General features: G+C 34.9%; 1 protein-coding gene across 1 annotated transcript in view; it reads right to left on the bottom strand.

The window, feature by feature from the left end:
* Nucleotides 1-22,557, bottom strand: part of KIAA1549L (KIAA1549 like) — a 90,929-nt gene that overhangs the window by 13,708 nt on the left and 54,664 nt on the right. Inside the window, exons 15-18 of the mRNA XM_029287125.1 lie at nt 13,675-13,804; nt 6,344-6,694; nt 3,933-4,030; nt 2,509-2,657 (exon numbers count right to left, since the gene is read on the bottom strand). Coding sequence (XP_029142958.1) covers nt 2,509-2,657; nt 3,933-4,030; nt 6,344-6,694; nt 13,675-13,804 — 728 coding nt within the window. The remainder of the gene's footprint in view (nt 1-2,508; nt 2,658-3,932; nt 4,031-6,343; nt 6,695-13,674; nt 13,805-22,557) is intronic.

The following is a 22,557-nucleotide window of genomic DNA, read 5'->3' on the forward strand; positions in this document are numbered from 1 at the left end:
GTAAGCACACCTAAAAGTGTGGCCTAAGCTGCTTTTATTTATGTTGTACTTTTTAGGGCACATCTGTTTAAAAAAAAAAGCTATTAACTGTTGATGTATTATTACATGCTGATCTTACAAAGACTATTAAGTTAGATTTTTAAAAAATATATTCCACATGTAGGAAACATTATAGTAGGATTCATTTTTATGTTTCCAGATTTAAAAAACAAAGGGAAACATGTGTCAAATCCAGTAGTCCATTCAGCCAGTGTCATCTCTCTTAAGATATTTCCAATTTCTTGGAAAATTGGATATTTCTTAATTGTTTCTCTTAACAATTAAGAGAAGTCAATTCCTCTTTAATTAAAACATCAAGACATTTAAAGTCATGGCACATCTAATCAGTAGAATAGAAATGTATATTCTATTAGTTAAGTACTTCATAAACGTTATAATACATTGTTAAATATTTTTTATCGTGGAAATCAGATTAATGGCTAGAGATGCAATTTCATTCCACTGACATTTACTGCTATTAATACAGTATCATCTAAAGACAAACCGGTAGAAGTATTATTATTTCCTTTGGGAAGGGGGAAGAGCAAATGTTACAACTGCAGATAAAAGAGAGGGCAGGGTTGTCCAACTCTGGCAACCTTTAGTCTCTTAGACTTCCACTCCCAGAATTCCCCAGCCAGCTATCCCAAGGTTGGGCAACCCTGATCTAAGGCAAAAGGATTTGGAAAGCGCATACAACACCCATTGCCTGTTTTTAGATTGGCACCCATGATATTTGAACACAGTATGTATTAAAACCACAAAATGTAAAGGAGGAAAATCCAAAGAAAAAGTGTGGCATCAATACTGTTTAATCAATAAGCAAGTTAGCTGTTCTCCCTACACACTTTTTCCATTCAGATTTTATTTACCCAAATTGGTCATTGAGAATAGGAACAAGCTTTTATTTTAAAAGCTATTAAAAAGTTGAATTTTCAAGAAACACTTCAAAGAAAATTGTTCCAAAACTTTGGGGATGATAATTTACTGGTTTTTTTTGTCTACCAATGAGATTGAGACGGGGGAAAAAGCAATTTAGAAAAAAAAAGAAAGAAATTTATACCACGCCTTTTGCATATGATTAAACAGCTAGTAGGCTTACCTTCCTTTCATCATACAGGCTAGGCTATCTTAACCTGTATGAACCTGGTTAAGAATAAATATTTAGTAGCAGCATCCTTTTTAAAAAAATCTGCTTCTTCTAAATCTCTTTATTATTCAAGTAAGCACATTAGACAAACTAGCAACACAACTATTCTTTCTTTGTAAACAATACATTTTTCATTAGCTGAATTATTGACCAATCAGAATAATTTTCCTCTAAAATCTTACCTCATGAGCTGCAATAATATGTAATATCAGGAACATCAATGACGTGGGAGACCAACTTTACAATGTAAAACAAGATATACTCCCAACTCATTCAAACATAGGCATATACAAACATTTAGGATGTATAAATCCAAAATATCTGACAGAGTGCAGTCTTTTGTTCTGTTTTTAATGTAAGAATTATTTAGATCAGTTAGTTAATAATTCTACTGAATCAAAGAAATGTCTTGAGCTACACTCAGTGGCAGAATACAACCACTAATCTCACTCTCCCAAAGTCTTCTGAAAATAATAATATAACTACTTTTCCTTTGCATGTATAAGGTTTCAGGATCAATCATTACTGTCTTCAATTAAAAGGGTCTCAGGCAGTATAAAAAAAGATGTCTGAAATCCTGGAGAGCTGGTGCCAATCATAACTGGAGAAGGTAGACTAGATGAACTGATTTAACTCAACATGAGGAAGTTTCATGTGTTAATATCATCTGCTGAAGCTCCTTGTGGCATATATCCTTGTATGTATAATCGTATTCAGCTTATTAATGACAAATGGAGTTAATCTGATTAGATTTGCCATATTGGAAATTTTTTGATTACCAGTTGGGATACCATGACCGAATTCACTTCTGAATACTTTCCAAGGACATAGAGCTTGGGAGCTGTAAACACAATGAAACAGCCACATAACATTTACCGTCAGTTCAGATTGGCTTCAATACACTATGCTGAGAATAGCAATTTCCCCTAGCTTTTTCTAAAAAGTGCCTAGCCTTTGAATCTACACACATGCATTCAGCTCAAAAGTAATCACTGCAAGGAAAAAAAGACTACGTTACATGGCCATCTGTTTTCTGTCCTATAACACAGTAGCAGTTCCAAGGTCCTGTCTTGGAAAGATGCTAATTCCAGGTGCTTCAAATAGAGAGACCATGTCCTTTCTCTCCTATATGTTAGAAATATACTTCATGTGATAAATGAAGGTGTGTGTGGGGATCCTTTTATCAATCCTCCTCCTCAAGCCTTCAAGAGAACCATTAACACAGTTTTAAACAAGGGTATTTGTTAGATCTCATACACTTGTCTCTATGCCATATAGACTTAGATGTGGTCTCTGTTTGTACCGCATGCGTTTTTCACCTGAGTAATTCAAAGCTGATTGATCCAATGGAGCCACAGTTACTGGGGCTTTTGATACTGGGACAAAAGGGACATGATCATGTGGCTGTATCTGTTCAGTCCCACTGGACTCTGATACTCTTGTCTTGCTGCCAATATCGGAAGTTGACCTGTACAATACATATTGGAAACATTAGTCATATCAATGTCAAATTTACCTTGGTCAAAGTCTAGAACCCATTTAATCTGGAGCAGCACATTTAAGTACTTTGAAGTCAATTATCAAAAAGTAGAACCATTTCATCCAGAGCAGCTGCATTGCTTTAAGAGTTTGTGAAAGAAGAGAAATATTATCATTTTGACATTTTTCACTAATAGCTAATCATATCAGCTTTGCAGACCACCGTTTGCTTTAGGTAATAATTTATATATCTTTTATCCTGTCCTGCATTTTGATATGGTAATGTAAACACCAGAAAATGCCAATTAGTGAGGCTATACTGGTGTAAACAATTCTAATTATAATAACATTTAAAAACATGAATGTTAATAATGACATACATTTTATTAGATATTTGCTAGGAGTATGCTAAGTTTACTTTTATTTTCATTCTATCTGACAATGAATGATGAGGCTGGCTGCCAGTGCTCATTGATAGTTTTGCACAACTATTATGACATCACTGACAGCCAATGAGGACAGCCCAGCTACTTCTGTATTCTTATACCAATGCACTGTGAAAATACATCATTCATACTATGTGGTAGCTTTGCAGTATATTCCAAAGTGGTTTAAAAAAAAAAGAGCACTGTTTGTCAGGCCAAGTGATTTTGTAAGACTGAACCACAACAGCAATCAGCTATTCATGCATGACATGCATTATTAAGTTAATTTGATCTGAGAATATAACATTTAAAAGGCACTATCCACCATCCAAATGAAGAAATTGTGCACTAAATATTTAACAAATGTTAACAGTATGTTAAAACCTGTCTACATTTATTGTGATTACATAATTTACGTAAGTAATATTATAGTAAAAATGTTCTACATTTTTCTTGAGCGCCACCCCCCTCAAAAATATCAAATCGTCCACTGATCTTGTGCTGCTTGTTTGGTTATTTCAGAAAAAAACAGGGTGTTCTATTAATTATTCAATTATTTTATAAGACAGTATAACCCTGAGATTATACCTTTGTAATCAAGGATTCAAATCATGGTTCAGACAATGCTAGAGAATAGCTTTTGCATATTTTTACATATCTAAAAAGTTTGTATCCAAACATAGATATAGTTTTTAAATATTTAATCATAACATTATACCTGAAATTATACCATTTGATTGAATTTCAAAAGCATACGTTAAATATAAGGAGCTAGCTTAGCAGTAGTGTAGCTGAGCATCAGCATTAATTACTAAGAAAACTAGAAATTTCTGTAGTACCTCCTAAGAGAAGTTATAGCAACAGGTCCTGTTCTGGGAGGTACAGGAGGAGGTGGAGAACCCATCACCATTTCCGGGAGTGGAGAAAACCTGTATGCCTGGGAAGAAATCAAGGAGCTTTCTTCAAAAAAAAAAATTCAATTATTTAGATAACACTAGATTGTCTTTCTCTGCATTATAGAAGAAATATGTTTGATTGAACCCCACAACAACATAGTCTATTCAGAGATAGTGGTCTTAAAAGCCTAATATAAAGGGCTGTCTTCAAATTATTAAAAAGTAAGCTTTTCAATGTGCTTGAAAGTTCTCACTTATTAATTTTGTAGAATATTATACTTATAATCATTTTACCAAGAGTCACTCTTTTTTCAAGATAAGAACATTTAGCACATATAAAAATTATAGTTCCATTTGGGGATTCCCCCCCCCCCCATTTTCATTCTCCTTATTTATCAAAAGTTAAATCTCAAATTAAGTTATATTTCTTGGGGAAAACCCATGAAATATTATGAGTAAGTTATATTTGCTTTAAATTGCTCATGATAACTCAGATTAATTGAGTATGTACTCCTCTTTTGCACTTCCGTTTCTTTTATACCAAATTTTACACCCTAAATATTAATATTTATTCATATAATAATATTTTTGGTGAATAGCTTTTTGTACAAGTTTCTCTAATTGAAGAAACAAAAGATCACAATAAATATTTATTTTTCCATTGCAAGCATACACTGATATGAGAATAAATTGTGGTATGGATGTAAGTTGAACTGTCCAGTAAGCAAGTTTAAAATCATGTTGCCTAATAACTGGTACCTGAAAATAACACATGAATAGATTAAATCAATGGTAAGTAGAAATAGAATATTGATATCTCACTGAGTAATTTCAAGTCATCTGGAAGATTGCTGATTCTAACATATTTACCAAACCTGAAAAAATGAAGCAGCATCAGCAATGCTACTTTTATATTGCTGAAAAATAATAACCCATTATGGTAACTAAGAGTGATTTTGGTTTGGACAGACTGAGAGTTCCATTTAGTTATATACCTGGCCTTGAAATTATGTAAATCTATATACATATATATATTGTGCCATATTTTATCATAGATCGTAGCATTTATGTCTTTTCATAAAACAGTAATATTATCTGTTAGGATATGAACAATAAGTTTTTTTTCTTAAACCAACTGGCAAAACTTTGTTCATTTTACAATTTCACAACCTAGTTTTAAACAGACACACTGAAGTGTTTCTCATTCTTCCTTTGTCAGAAAAAGAAAAGATCTAGTTTAAAATTGCATATCTATGTCTTGGTTGCTAATGATTCAGGATTAATGAGCCTTAGAATTTATGCTATACAGCGATACTGAAAGTGCTTCACACATACAAAATCACAAAGAAAACACTAGTTTGTAATATTCTTGTCTTTTTTTAAAAAAAAATCTGATCATTTGCATCCCAACCCACATCCCATACATTTGAACAAATAACTTGTATTTTCTCAATATCATAAGGGAAATTAATGGCATAAATGGCAGGATGATCTCTTTTTGTTTTCTGAATGAAGGAGAAAGACAATGTAACTGTTTCAAATGTATAATTAAAATATTTTATGGTTCTACTCATAAGACAATATTTTCTTGAACATAATTAAACATATAATAGAATATGTATCTCAAGTCCTTGAATGCAAAGCATACTGCAGGCATAAATTCTACCTGCCTTATTTTCATAGTGCTGGTTTAACATGAAATATTTTGTCTCTGGGTTTTTTTCTGGTAGTACATATTCACGAACCCACTCTGTGCCGTTAGTAATACTGCAAAAAGGTTTTGTGAATGAAATCTGTCAGTCTATGCCTCTTGCTCCCTCTAACTCAGGATTACTGATACTCTAGCCTCAGTTACAGGAACCAGAACAATGAAAGGAAGCATATAACTTCCAGTATGTTCTATACCAGGGGTAGTCAACCTTGGCTCTTTTATGACTCGTGGACTTCAACTCCCAGAATTCCTGAGCTAGCTAAGCTGGCTCAGGAATTCTGGGAATTGAAGTCCACAAGTCATAAAAGAGCCAAGGTTGACTACCCCTGTTCTACACCTTGAAAAATGCTGTTTACTTTTACTGCATTTATGCTATTACCTCATACAAGGTTAATTGTCTAGTTTGGTAATTCATCTTACACTAATATGTAACTTCAAGATCACACACATAACCTTACATGAAATATACAATGTGATTTTGTAGACAAGCTTCTTAAAATGCATGTAAAACGCTGTATGGTATATATGAAGGTTCTGCAGTGAAATGGACACATATTCAACCAACACAAAAGGATTTTCTTTGAAAACATATGAAACAAGCTCACGATAGCTCTTTATGTATCATATGTAACTGGTCACTTACAGGTCGTGGTAAACTGTACTGATACACTTCTGGTCTATATGTTGGCACCCACTGTATTCCACCTCTAGGTCGAGACATGGTACCAGGAGCACTGGTCACAACTTCAGAATATGGCAAATTCTGTGCAGAATTGTAAGTGTCTTGTTGCCTGTTCTGTCCTCCATGACCTGCTGAAGCCAAACTAAAGGCTTCCTCTAGTAACATGTGCATCTGTTGCCTAACTTCATCAATAGAGGGCTGAGAACTCAGAGTTGAAGTCTCTGAATGGCCTTTTGCTTGATGGGCTCTGGTATAATTTCGAGATTCATTGACACGGTCAATATTTGTTTCTTCTATCATTTCAGGCTCAGTCTGTTGGATAAAATATAAGTATTTAATGGAGATTGTTGCAATCACTTTTTATGATGGTGTTCATATATATGTACAATAAGCAGATATGTTCACTCATCATCTTAAATCCCTTTTATGAGCTTTGTTATTTAATAGATAGCCGAAAAAAGCTATGTCCTGCATTAGAAACAGTACACTAGTACAGCATCCCAAGGAAGCAAAGAAATCAACAGGTACAAGAGATCCCAAGCTTGTGTTCATTCTTTCTATTCAGTTCTTAATCCCCCTCCACGCTCATTATAACCATTTAATTAGAGAAATGATAGAGATAAGGTGTTGGATCAGGTTCATATTTCCATTCAAGCATAGAACTTACATTGCCCTAGTCTTAGTAAGTCTCTTTTATATTTTTATAAATGCCACAGTCATTGTTATTCACCATTTGCTTTAGAGAAGAAATTATAATCAGGCAAAAATGAATGTAGGCTGTTATTAACTATTTTATATTAATAACTAAGAATGTTTTGTATTGAAAGAAAAAGAGAATAGCTATCTAGCTTTGATTTCAATGAATTTCTAGCTGCTTAAGGAATCTATATCCTATAAAGATTACAAATGTTATAAGTACCTATAAAAATACCTATTTATGCCTTAATATTCTCTACATCGAGAGTCACAAGTATTGTTAACAAATTCATAAATGTGAGTAACTTAAATATTTAAAACATTTTTCCAGTTTTCAGCTAAAATCAGCTTTCTCTTAAATTCTCAACAGATTATATTTCATTTCATGTTTATATTCCATTTTTTTTCCTTAAAAGGAAAGTTCAAATCAACTAACTTTAATATACAAAGGTCAATAAACAACAAAACTGAATAAAATATCTTAAAAGTCTGATATTCTTATCTAATAACTAGACAAGTGCTTTCAACTTGGATGGTCTCATCATCTTGAAACCAAATGGAATTTAATGTTTCATTCAAATTTCTTGACAGTAACACAGAAGTGATTTGCCTTTGCCTTCTTTTAGATTTAATTTTCCTAATTCTCTTCTCCTAGGTGTACTAATTTCGTACATACTTGCACAAACCCTCTTGCCCCCACTCTCATTAGATTACTTAGTTTCATTTTTTCCTTTGTATTTTACAAGCAAGGTATATACAATTAGTATATAACAGGAGTTCCTGCTCCCGCCCATATTATTCCCTAAATCATTAAAGATAATGAGTCTTCCCACCAGATCAAAGTAGGAATTCTAGGTTAAAAAATAAATTACACTTTTTAAAAGGATAAATAAAATAAAATAAAATAAAATAAAATAAAATAAAATAAAATAAAATAAAATAAAATAAAATAAATAAAATAAATAAATAGGTGATATTAACTACTTTGTAGGATCCTCTTTGTAGGCATAAATAGAATAACATAAGAAGCAAATAGGATTACTGGAGCCATAAGAGGCCACAAAAGCCCACAGAGCTTCCATGTTGTTGCTGGTGGAAGACATATTTATTGGTTGTGTGTTAAACTGATCAAGCTGCATCTAGTACTTAATTGTTGTGTGTTAAACTGATCAAACTGCATCTAGAACTTAATTGATCTGTACTTGTAATGATTTTTTAGTAATTGGTTTGGACCAATGAGTTATGGATTTATGTCCCTCCAGTGATGAAGATGATTTGATAATTGTGGTCTAGTCACTATTTCTGTACCACAATCACTATATCCTATCCTACAGTAAAAAGAAAATAGAGAGGTACAGAAAATAAACATAACAGAAACTAAGCAGGCGACAAACAAGTGCCCCTAAGACTTCAAATTTGACTTTATAAAAATAATGTAACAAAAATACAGAATGATCCAATTGCAAAACAAAACACACATAAGGGGATACTGCAGTCAGGGAAATACGATGTATGAATAACTACAGCAAAGCCAGCTTTATCTCATACCATAGATTGTTCCTTTACATTGCTGCAGCAATGAAGCATAGCACACTATGAACCTAAATGCATTTCGTATTAGGATTTATGTACTGTGACACATAATGTGAAAACACAGACAATCCTTTCACAGATGATGTTTCAGTTTCCTGAATCTTGACAAATATAGCAAAGAATCACTATACTTCAACAGACAGCAAGATTATTTATTACTTCGTAAGTACTGCAATATTTTTTTTCTATTTGGGTTCTGGAAATCAGAGAAATATGATCAAGGTACACAATGTAAAAGGCAAAAACCAAATATAAATTAGTGCACATTGAAGAAACTGGCTGTGCCAATGTAAGGCTTTTACATAATGACATCATTACTCAACTGTAATATTTTGCATGATTTTAATAATAATGTTATCATGAAAATAACATAAAACACTGTGATGATGTGCTTCCTTATTTAATAGACATTATTCCAATTAATCCATTAAAATGGAATTTCACTGTATATTTAAACAGAAAGGCAATGCAAAGAAAGAGATATTTTACTATTGCACAGGACTAGGGCATAGCAATTTTGAATACTATAGCTGATGGGGCTTTACATTCTGGTCTCACTGATAAAATAAATCTTTAATAGTTTCATACCAGTTTACTTATGAAAATTTGTGATGAAAGCCATTAGATACTGTAATATAGTAAGAATTCTGATGTTGAATAACTTGCTCCCATTTTCTCTTGTCTTTCCCTCAAACTTCTCCATAATTTAGATCAGTGTTTCTTAACCTTTTTTTCTCTTTTAAAAATTATGGAACAGGCAAAAGAGCTTTTGTTTGTATGGGTTCTATTTCTCAACATTTATTCTATTAAAAAGTAAATGTGATGCGTTCACTGCACCTATCATGTGCAACAAAGATGATTAGGGGCTGGAGGCTAAAATACACAAGGAACGGTTGCTGGAATTGGGTATGTCTAGTTTAATGAAGAGAAGGACAAGGGGTGACATGACAGCAGTATTCCAATATCCCAGGGGCTGCCAGAAAGAAGAGGGAGTCAAGCTATTCTCCAAAGCGCCTGAAGGCAGAACAAGAAGCAACGGATGGAAACTAATCAAGGAGAGAAGTAACCTAGAACCAAGGAAAAACTTCCTTGCAGTTAGAACAATTAATCAGTGGAACAACCTGCCTCCAGAAGCTGTGAATGCTCCAACATTGGAAGTCTTTAAGAAGAGATTGGACAGCCATTTGTCTGAAATGGTATAGGGTTTCCTTCCTGAGCAGGGGGGTTGGAGTAGATGACCTCCAAGGTTGTTGTTGTTGTTATTATTATGTCTCCTGATTGTTTGTTGAGATTTTAATATTGTATTATTTTTCAACATATTGATTTTACAAACCCTAAGAGTCCACTGTTCAAGAAATGCTAATTCAAACAATCCTCTAAAGAAGAAGGATAGGAAGAGTATGATTCCTTTAAACTTTGGTGTTGGAGAAGATCCCTGAAAATACTATGAACAGCCAAGAAAATAAATCAATGGATTATCATACAAATTAACTCAGAGTTCTCACTCAAGGCAGAAATTATCCTACTTTGGACATACAGGTAATTCTCGAGTTACAAAAGTGTAATAGAGCCTGCCAATTACATTTGTAACCCAAAGATTTGTTAATTGGATAACGTTAAATGAACGTGATCCCTCCCTCCTTTACCCAATGCATTGGCTAATCAAATGTTCCAGTTGTCAAGTGCACATGAGGTATCTCAGGGTGGGGGGGCCTAGTGCCTCCCCGGACCTACTGAGATATCTCATGCTTTCCCCCCCCCATCCTGCCCCACTGGGTCTCCACAGGCACTGTGGAAATCTTGATGGTCAAGCGAGCTGTCTCCCCTCCATCCTCTCTGCCATGGTTTCTTTGTCTGTTCCTGGTGCTCCAAATGCAGAGCAGTGAGAACAGAGGCAGAGCGGAACAAGCGTGCCATGCCCTGTTCAGCTTCGCTGATTCACCGAGGATGCCTGTGCAGGACATCCAATCCACTTTTGGAGCACAGGGCAGCCTCGGTGAGTCTAAAGGAGCACAAGACTGCATCCCCAAAGGTTTCTTTGGGCCAAAAGCTTTTGCAAAGGGACAGAAGGCTTTGGGGAAGCGATTGCGCGCTGCTTGAAGCCTTCCATCCCTTGTCAAAAGCTTTTGGCACAGAGAAGCCTTTGGGAGTGTGGTTTCGTGCTCCTTCAGACTCACCAAGCCTGCCCAGAGCTCCAAAAGCAGACCAGGTGTCCTGTGCCTCGGTGAGTTGGTGAAGCTGAGCAGGACACGCTCATCCCGCTTAGCCTCTGCTCTTACTGCTCTCCTTTTGGAGTGCCGGGAGCAGGCAAAGAAACAGCACTGCTGTGCCATGCAACCCCCACAAGTGAAACAGATCGCTTAAAGAGAGAGAAGGAAGAGTCAATCTGTTCTGGAACTCTGGAACTTCGAAAGATAAGTGAGCCTTTGGGGTGGGGAGGAACTGGTGGGTTGTCATAACAGGGCAGTGCCTGTTAGGTCCCTGTAGGGGTGGGAATAGGCAGGGGGAATGCTGCAGTGTCTCTGCAGTCAGTCGTACAGGTGAATGACTGCCGCGGTGCTGCAACATTCGTAACTTCGGGAATTGTCTTAAGTACTTTGGGGGTGTCATAATTTTGAACTGTTGCTAAGTGAACTGTTGTAACTTGAGGACTACTTGCATTATATAAAGACCTAGCTCTCTGGAAAACGCTGCAATGCTGGGAAAGGTTGAAGGAAAGAAAAAAAAAGAGGATAGCCAGCAGCAAGGTGAATGGATTCAATTACAATGACAATGAGTGCTCCACTGGAAAAACGGGAAAAGGTTAGGAATAGAAAAAATCATGGAAAAAATCTATTTAGGTGGTCGCTAGGAGTCAAAACCAGCTTGATAATGCATAATAAATCAATCAAAATCACCTGTCAAATAGTTAAGGAATATAACTGAAAGAATTTTGGTCACACATTAAACGAAGAATTAAAACACAGTGCAACTTAAGTTGGTATCAAGATACTTAAGACATAAATTATTTATATAGCAAAGTATAGTGGCATCCATTTAGACTATATATCTATTATAAGAAAGAACAAATATCTGGGACACTGAACTACCATTATGTAAGAACGTGAAATTTAGTCTATAACTCTGTAATGCAGCTTGCCTAACATCAGGCTCTGTGTTACTCTAGGCTTTTAATGTCCTGGCCAGAATGACTAGCAGAAGTAGAATGTGAGGAAAACTTTTAATCCAGCCAAATCAAACAGAGGAAAGGATAACACTGATACATTTAAATAACCACAGTCCACAAAGGAACAGTTTGGGGAAAATTAGGTTATTACTAGAAAATATGAAGACTATGATACAAAAAAACATGAATAAATAAATGCAATATATTGCATCTTTTTTCAACAACACTTTTTAATTGGGTTAAATGAGAAGTTGATATCCTTAAACTGTTTTGCAAAGATTTGTTTGCATATAAATAGGTTTCCAAAAATACAAAAGTTTGCTGAGTTTCAGTGAGCTTTCTAAATTTTTCCTTTTCTAAACATTTGTTTCCCTTAAATTTTGATTTATAAGCACCTGAACATTGCAACTCGATTATTTTTATTTGGAAATCTAGGAATATTTCTTCTGGATTTACAAAAAATGGATTTTAAATCATATTTAATTGAGCCTTTTCTTCTTCGGTCAAAGCAAATGTTTCATGGAATTCCTCAATCAGAAGGCTAACATGCTCTCTTTATTTTTTTTCCCTAACTCAGTGCACCTGATAAGGAATATGCTGAGTACAAATAAGAAACTGACCCTGTTCTGCTTTCTTGAGTTGTCCCTTCAAAAGATGTAATTTCATTTTAATGCTTTTATTGAATTATACATTTTAAAGATTAGTTGATCTTTTCCTTGAAACTGGGAAGATTCAGATTATTTACATGAGTTGTGATATTGCAAAATAAAAAGATATTATAGTTCCACTGTTCATTTTCAGGCTGTTTAAATTTTCTAATTCATTTGCAAGAAACTTTGTTACTTCATCTTTTATATTAACAAAATGCTGCACTCAAATTTTGCTTTCTTTTCTGTGCAAAGATTGGGCACAGCAATCTTTATACACAGCTTTAAAAATCTGCCTTCTGTAAAACATTTCCCAGCAACAGTTATTTCTCTTGCAATGTTAAAGCTCATTTCAAGAACAATCTCAATTTCAGTGTTTATGTTCTTAAAAATCTGTTTTTCACTAGGGAGATTTCTCCCCCCCAGTAAACTAGCAGGTTTCCCCCGCCCCTCATTATAGTCTATTTTAGCAAGAGGTCACAATTTCATCAGAGATTATATTTGGGGGGGGGAATGTTTCAGAATATACAAGACACTCAGTAAGGTTCACATCCAAATAAATGGTATACTTAGCATTTGTTGAGCATTCAAAAAATGCTGGCTGGCTGCACAAGGTTACTTGGCAGGCCACATGCAGACTGCAGGCCATATGTCATGCAGACCTGTTATAATCCAATTCATTTTAAATCATCAGACTGGGGAAGGCTGTCTAAAGTTTTAGCAACTTAATCAAAAGAAACTAGGTAAGCAAATTGAGATTCTTGGGAAGTAGCTTCCTAGGTCCAGTACAAATATCTCAATGTTCTTGCTATAACTTTTGTGATAGGGTGCTGTAATTAGAAAATAGTAACCATAATGTATATATTTATATTAGGGTTTTATTTAAATTTACATTATCCCGACAGATGGTATAAGTAACAATTCACAACTATTCTGTGAAACATTATTCAAATTATGGTCAGATTGATAAATATTCTAAACCCATAAAAATGAACACCTAAAATTCAACCTGATTTCAGGGGCTGATTTTATAAACCTTTTGCAAAATATTGATTCCCAATGCGGACTCAACGCTGCAAATAGGTAAATACATAATTTTGCTAAAATAAACTTAATGTGTACTTTAATTCTTCTAAATCAATTTATTAACATTGCAATATGCTCAACAAATGCAGTCTCCATACACTTACGTCATATCCACTATTGCGGATACCACGTCTCTGTCTTTCACGTGTAACTAGAAGATCCATTTCAGTTTCTCCCGGACTAGGACTGTTCAAAGATTGTCTGCTTCGGTAAACTGAAGTCTTCGTTTGTTGCCTATAGAAAAAGGAAATGTTTACATGTGAATAAAATAGGATAAAACATTAGTAGATCATTCTGATATTTAGCCTATACTGATTTATGAGCATTTATTATTGGCATGTCGTATTTTAATTCTTTCATCTTATATGCATCAATTCAAAATGTACAGCTTTGTCTAAACAATCTTTGAATCAAATTATGCATTATTTGTGATGGTAGGAACCTAGGTGTAAACTGGATATTGCCTTGTGAATATCTGTATACAAATCTACAATTTTAAACTGACATAACCATCTATATCAGTGATGGCGAACCTTTTAGAGACCGAGTGCCCCAAAATTGCCCCACCCCCGCCCCACCCCCCCTGCACTGCCCTCACTCCACCCCTGCCCCATGCACCAGCAGGGCCACCCACCACCTCCATGGCCTGCCGATTGCCCAGGTTGCCCAGCAGCGCCATGGCGGCCACGCCCTCCACTCATGCCCAGCAGCAGCATCTGTTTACGACAGGGCGCAAGGGCGGAGTCTTGTCCCCACTGTCCAGCTACCATGTCCTTGGCTGCGCTGCTCCAGGCGGGCCGTGCCTAGGGCGACTCTCCTCTGGGGGGGGCTACTGGTGTGGAGGGGGCCATGGGGGGAGGTGGGCTGGGGCAACGGCATGTGTGCCCACAGAGAGGGCTCCGAGTGCCACCTCTGGCATTCGTGCCATAGGTTCGCCACCACTGATCTATATCTACATTCACAGAAGGTAAAAATGATGGATTAACCCAACAATCTTTAAATTAAATTAGCTGACCATTCAGCTAAGTGACAACTCAATCCAAACTTCTAGTCTAAAACCAAATATTGTATAAAGGACTGGATTTTATTATGTCCATTTACTGGTGGAATGGAGTCCACCACTCCAGAGCATTTTAGACTTCCTCAGGTAGATCTTAGAAGTTGCAAGAGAACAGAGAGCAAGTGATCACCTTTTGAGTGAAAATCCATTCAAACAATGTTGGATACTGCCCACAATCCAAATTAAATTGGCATCTGATAAATATTAATTCAATAAACAAAACAATAGAAAATTTGAACTGTGCTTTATCTCCATGCCTATCAGATTTGCTAATTGATCGTGAGACCCACCAATTGATTTCAGTTTATTTTCTGTTACACAGTAACCATAACAAAGTATTCAATATCAACGATGTTTTTAAAATTGTGTAAATGAAAGAACTGAAGCTCATTAAGGTATTGAATTCTAACAAAATGACTCCTGCATACTATAAACATCATATATTAGAAGAATTTAACAGATTATATATAACAGATTGTACAACCTTCACAGAATATATATTCTTCTCCAAGGCATTTCTCTGATTTTCTACTGAATTTGATTGCATAGCCTTCTTCCACACTTGAAACAGCAAAATATGTGAACGTAGATCACAGAATAAGAATTGGAAGGGACCTTGGAGGTCAACTAGTCCAACCCCCTGCCCAAGCAGGAGCCTCTATACCATTTCAGACAAATGGCTGTCCAGTCTCTTCTTGAAAGCCTCCAGTAATGGGGCACCCACAATTATTGAAGGCAAGCCATTCCACTGGTTGACTGTTCACAATGTTAGCAAATTTCTCCTTAGTTCTAGATTGCTTCTCTCCTTGATTAATTTCCATCCATTGTTTCTTATCTTGCCTTCTGGTGCTTTGGAAAATAGCTTGACCCCCTCATCTTTATAGCAACTCCTGAGGTATTGGAACACTGCTATCATGTCTCCCCAGTTCTTCTTTTCATTAGACTAGACCAGGGCTTTTCAACCAGTGGTATGGGTACCACCTGTGGCACATTGGCACCTGGCAGGTGGTATGCGACCATCCTAGAAAAGTGGTAGCGGGGGAGGGGAATGAGCTGAACCGGTGGCAACACTGCACAAGCCTGAGTGAGAGATGGCTGGAGCTGCAGGGCTGTCAGGGCTCAGTGGAAGCACCAGGATCAGCGCCAGGCTCCAGATGGAGCTCAGCACTGATCCTGGCGTTTCTGAGCCCAGAAGAAGCACCAATCAGCTGGAATGTTGCAGCATCTCCAGGGTCTTGTGATTTACATTCAGATGCTTGGCAACTGATTCATATTTATGATGGTCACAATGTCCCAGGGTCATGTGAAGTGACCAAAACCTGCTGCAATCACCCAGCAGACGGGGGAAATAAAAACCAAACACCCCCCCCACCCCACCCCCGCTGCCAATCCTCAACAGAAATGCTCACAACAATGGAAACCTTGGACAGGAGGAAGAGCTCCGCCGGGTGGGCAGGCAGGTGTCTTGCTCAGCTGTGGCTTGGAGGGAAGTTTTTTCAATGCCATTGTAACTTCGAACAGTCACTAAGTGAACTGTTGTAAGTCGAGGACTACCTGTACTTTATCACTTTTTTCCTTTTTTTTTTTTTGGTCATCAAGTTTTTGACACCTTGCTAGGCGACTGGTGGTACTCGGATATTGCCATATCCTAAAAGTGGTACAATGGGTGAAAAGGTTGAAAAGCCCTGGACTAGACATACCCAGTTCCTGCAATCATTCTTCATATGTGCTTATAGTCATATGTGCTTTATATTTTATTCATTTGCTCACATTATCATTACCTTTTATATTTTAGAGAAAGGTTTTTAGAAGCCATTACAGTTCTAAGTAAATGTGAAACATTTGAGAATTGGTTGGATCAGAAGTAACTTATCCAAATAAACAGCTCTATTTCATTTGCAACTTTTAGCTGATTTCAAGAAAATTAGGCAAGATGCCTACAAAAGAATGAGGTTAACTGAACCAACTACCGGTAGCAGAACTTAACCATAATCAAAAGAAAGAATACAGAGTGATTATCTTCCAACATAGCATTTTTGTGTGTCAGAGATTCTCAGAAGGAGCTTTCTTAGTTTACAAATAACTGAACCTGATGGGATTTTATTTGATAGTGTCAAATGTGGGATTTAATAAAAAGAAATTGTCAAATTGTGAATAATATGGAACATAACAGAAACCCAGAGGTTAAGTTCAAAATGGAAGGCATGATTTCCGGGTCACACCAGAATTGAAGACTAACATAGGATATCCAGACATCTTTAATGCAGAATTTGCTTATAATTTTTTGGTGAGAAGGTCCACTCTAGTTTTTCCCTATCTACATGCAAAAGGAATAGTTTACTTTTGCTTTTACTGAAGAAAGCTTTTCATCTGATGAATACTAATTAATTCCTAAAAAAGAAATAAGTTTATATCCCATTCTCAGCTCAAGTCAGTAACTTGAGTCTGAAAATACATGTGGCCAGGAATTATGTTTTCTTTTTGTTTTGTTTTTTAAAAATGCAAGATAATTTCTCATTGTGGCATTTTTTTGAGGCCAGAAAAAACATTTGGGATGAATAAATGAAAACTGAAAGAATTGTGAAATTTCCTTTTACCCATTAATAATACAGCTTTACATGTTATGGAAACGAGTAAAGATACTTTCTTGCTAAAATGTAAGTTTGATAATTTACTATGGCAAACAACAAGCATGTGCCATGCACACTGGAAGTTATTGTTACCCATTACCAGGCTTTAGAATACTGGAGCTATATAATTTTTCATTACTGCTTTAATCAAAACTCATGTCTGAAACAAATCAATCAATCAAATCTTAATTGTACTCAGTGATCACTGCTATTTGCAGTTTCAAAACCTAATAGAAAAGAAGCTTCAAATTCTATATATAAAGTATATATTGAAGTAAACTATTCAAAAAGATTCCTGAACCAGAATAATTTCCTCTTCTCTGAAGACTGTTAATCAAATATAGTAAAATTACTAAAGCGACTAAAATACATACGTTCAAAAATGTCTGAATTATGTTTCAATACTTAATGAAATTTTAAACAAGATAATATAATTTTACTGCTAAAAATTAGAGTACTGGCAATAGATGAATTCAAAATGTATTTGCTTTCATGGCCACTGCTTCAAGCTCATAATGTAACCAAACTGGAACACTTAGCACTATAGCATCATACCCACTGGACAGCAATGGTGATCAAACAGAATTCTACTACTTTCCTGCAGGGCATTTCTGAGGTATCTGTTAAAGGCACAGAATAAGATTATTGTGATGGTGTTTTGTGATGCCTTGAGGTTAAAAGTACTATAATTAAACTTTGTACCACATGTGAATAAAAAGGACATTAGAAAATGTGTGCGCAATCAATTCAATTTCTCTCAGAGGGCAAAGGTAGATGTACTCTTATATAAGTGTACTATTGAATTTCTTTGCCAGAAGGGCAGAAGGCAAGGTATCAAATCTGCTTAATATAAAAGCTCAACTAAGTGTTGTATGGAATATATTACTGACTACTAAGAAAAGACTAACATATCTACACTGTGTATTTTTGAAATGTGGAGTTACTTTCTAGTCGTGTGGCATCTAAATCAAATTAATAAATAAGTAATAGAACAAACATTGTCTTATTTCTCTTTATCAAGGTTAAGCAGTCATGGAATTTCATATTACTCTGAATTAATAAATTTACTGAAGGTGGTGGTAATTAACTGTGCAGATATAGCCTCCTTTTACATATATTGAGAGGTACATCTTTATGTTAAAACATAACAATTTGCAACAAATACAAACAGATTCTAGTTTGAGAATCTGAGAGTCTAACTCTCCAAACTTCCCACTGAAGAATAGGCTATACGTAGTTCATAGTTTCTTCTACTCTTCTCTACGTAGTTTGAAAAGAAGCAAAAAAAAGAAAACAAGCATTTTGTGATGAGATCACAAAAGTATAATCAGTACATTACCACACAGGACAGAAACCAGATCTGATCTAAATTCTTTAAATCTCAAATTTAAAAATTCTCAATCTACCATTCCATATCCCACAAAAGAAATTGCATAAAACACAGTTCAAACATTATTTCCAACAAAAGTGATTGAAATTTTTATTTCATAAGAATTCAGAGAGATGGACTGGCACCTTAATAAGTGTTACAACTGAAAGTGCAACGATACTTTTGCTGCGAAACACCAAACAACCAAGAAGATGTTCCTTTCAACATAAATATGGCCGTTTTATCAAAGTGGGCCGGCTGAAAAAAAGAGTATCATAAAATAACAACAGAAATCTTTTTCATTGCCTCTTTTTGGGAAAAACAAAGTTTAAATATTAACAAACATCATTTATCAGTAATGCATTATGCAATACAGCTATATATTTATGCTTGTAAAGTTATATAATAATTCTTTTAATAAGCTTTGCATGAACTATGTTCACAGTTCTCGAAAATTTGACAGATTTAAAATACTGTAGATCTAGCCAAGAAGAATATATGCTATCTTGAGGACTTCCAGTTTTACGGGCTTGCGGTCACGGGCTTGCGGATTCTATGCACCCCCACGGCTAATTTTGCCCTGCCAGGGGACCCTAAATGGGTCTAAGTCACCCCAGAGATGCGACGAAGAAAGAAGGGTGCTCCAGCGATTCTGGAATGGCGGTGGCCGTTCCGTTTGACTTGGGGAAAGCCTTCTAACCCGACAGGAGAAAGGCTGGCCATATTGCATCGACCAGCCCAAGCTACTAGCAACTGAAGTCCAAAAGCACTAACCAGCACAACTGTGAACAGCATGCTTGAAACTGGGTGAGGAATTCCATCTCCTCTTTTCTATTTTACATTTAATTTCCTGGAAAATATCCCCAAGAAGCAAAATACCTCTGAAAGGGAAGGAGGGGGATTTCTGCCCCACCCTTATACTATACGGAAGTGGCGAATTAATCTTTTTATGGAGGATCAAAATATATGGAAGTGAAATAAATATAAAACCTGAAACTCAAAAACTCAAATCTCAAATAAGTCTAAAATTGTTTGAATGGTTAAGATTCTTATTTTAAAGATAATTGTTCATTTTGGAAATTGAAAAACAAATAGTGGCTGACACCTAGTGGCAGATGAAGACTATGACAGCTATGATTTTAATATAAGACTGGGAAAATCTGGGAAAAGCTAATCTGTGTCTGTGACCTTCAAAGCTTTAACAACAAAGAACAGCTGTGACAAAAAAGACAATAATCTGGGCTGTAAACAAAGAGAGAATTATAAATTTCAGGAAAAAAATCTTTTTTGAATTATTTGGATTACAAATATCTATCTATTTGCAGAGAAAAGAAAGGAAGAGGAAAACTCAAATTCTTGGCTATCATGGATCAGAGACATGTAGAAAGAACATACCAAGAAAACATAAATACTTCACAGGAGGAGATATATAGTATACTGCAAATAATTCAAACAACAATGACTTTAAACCACAAAGAAATCCAAAACAACTTTGAAAATATAAATAAATCTATTTCCCAGTTAACTCTACAACAAAAAAATTCCCAGAAAACAACAACAGAGAGGGAGCAGATAAAACAGATAAATGGATATAGAATTGAGAATAGAGACTTAAAGATGGAACTTAACAAAACAAGGAAACATGATTTAATCCTAGTGGAAAAAAATTCACAAGAATTGGAAAAAAACAACTTATCCCTTAAGACTACAAAATAAATCTGAGGACAAGAAAACAGATTGGATAAAATGGACTGTAGAGATGTCAGGAACATCGGAGAGAAAGGAAATGATAAGAGAAGCGGAGAGAAAGAAAAAGAAAAAGATTTTCAACAAACATGGAAAGGCAGAAGTCCCATACAAAGACACTTCTCCTGATTTACTTTTTATATCTACAGCAACATTTACGAACATACGGAAAAACTTTTTGATTCAGTAAAATACATTGATTAAGAAAGACACTGGGCAAAAGAAAAAGATTAAAGTGGAAACTAAGAAAATAGATGATGGGACTTACCAGAGAGAATACTTAAAAAAGAAACATTTGTTCGAATATGGTTAAAGAAATAGAAAAGTTTTGGAATATATATATCACTCTAAGAGGGATGAATTCTCTAAATATAATATAATATGTTTTTTTTCCCTTTTTTGTTCTCTTTCTTGATATTAGTAATATAAAAAAGTTGAAATGACTTAGATAAAGGAAATGTTTTAGATATTTAAATGTGATTGAATTTAAAAAAAATTATAATGGATAAAAATGTTTTGAATAAGAGGACTAGATGACTAGAAGTATTAAATGGAATGTTTAAAGATTAAACATATTTTTAATTATGGTTAAAAAGAATAAGAAATTTAGGAAATAAATACATATTAGCTTAGGAGGGTTATATATTTTAAGTAGTATGTTATTTTTTATGCTTCTTTCCTCTTGCTTTTCTTTCTTTTTTTCTACTGTTTTATCTATTCCTTAAGAAATGTAAAACTGTGAGATGGAAAAATATGGAAAAATAGAGTTAAATTCTTAAATGTAATTAATTTTTGAGAAACTCTTAACCAGTAAGAATATCTAGAATTTGGTGGGAGACATCAACTTCAACTGTTGCAATAATAGGATCACCACAGATCCTATACATTATTGTTTCAATTTTTGTATTGCATCTCCAACAGCCAAGCAAAAACAACTACCCTTTATTTGAATTCTCTTAAAAATCTTCTCCAAAAAATGGGTTTGGAGTCTCAACTGATTTCTCCAAAAACACTAACAGATAACAGAACTTCATAAAAGATCAAGAGCAGAAAGATCAAATTATTTCCAATAACAAAAGCTTAAAATCAATAAAGTGCCAAGATGATTTGCCTGATTATCCTATAAACTTAGCTCTGCTTGATCAGGATTAAGTTGATTAATAGTAATAACTATACTATGAGAAGCCCAGATAACCTCAAAATTGATTTTCTAACTATTTTTAAACTGTAATTAACTACAATTTGAGCTTTTAACAGATAAAATAATTAAAATTGTATCTATCTTCAGTATAGACAAATATATTTATTTATGTATTTTGCAGCACTAAGAGCAGGAACTAGAATTAATTCCCAACAAATAAGGATAATCTCAGTGCTGGGGCAGGATTTCAATGGAATCAAAAATAATAGGTTCAAATGGAAACCCAGAGAGAGGCTAAATTATGAAATTAACTGTTCCAACCAGTAAACCAAAATAAATGTCAATGATAAAAAATCCTGAAAGTGCTTTTTTATAAAAGCAAGACTGAAAAGCTGGGATGACAGACCATCATGCGAAACAAACACAAATTTTTCATAGTGTATTTTAACCAAAACATTATGAGCCTCCTTAATCTTCCTTATTTTGGCAAACGGGGATAGGTTATTAAAATGTTTTTCTGTTACTCTTGTACATATAAGACAGCTGACACCAGTTGCACACTTAAGTGATTAAATAATGACTGCTGTTTTCAGAGAGATTATCAGGCTTTCCTTGATCCAATTGTGAAACTATTAAGGGGAAAAGGGATAGAGGTACATTACAACACTGGTTATAATGAGCAACCTTTGGGAAATTGCCTTGAGATTATAATTAGCTAAAATAAAGAAGTTTACTAATGAAGGAAGTACTGGTATTAACAACAGGCATAAGCATAGGGCTGGCCGAGGTCAACATGGAACATAACGTAAGGATTTAAAGAATTGAACATATAGCAAAAAATGCTCAGAGGGCTGTGAAGAAATTGAGACCTGGTCCTTATACAATCTGCAACACCAATTTGTTTTTGGCATAATGTATACAAAACATACAAAATAAATATTGATTTATAAAGGTCTGTCTGCATAATACATTTTATTGATAATCATTATAATTCAGAGTAATGAAAGAAGGAAAATACATACAAGAAAACAGGGAAATTCA

Source organism: Protobothrops mucrosquamatus, unplaced genomic scaffold (assembly GCF_001527695.2).
Source record: "Protobothrops mucrosquamatus isolate PMUCROS unplaced genomic scaffold, P.Mucros_1.0 scaffold_19, whole genome shotgun sequence".
Classification (NCBI taxonomy): Eukaryota; Metazoa; Chordata; class Lepidosauria; order Squamata; family Viperidae; genus Protobothrops; species Protobothrops mucrosquamatus.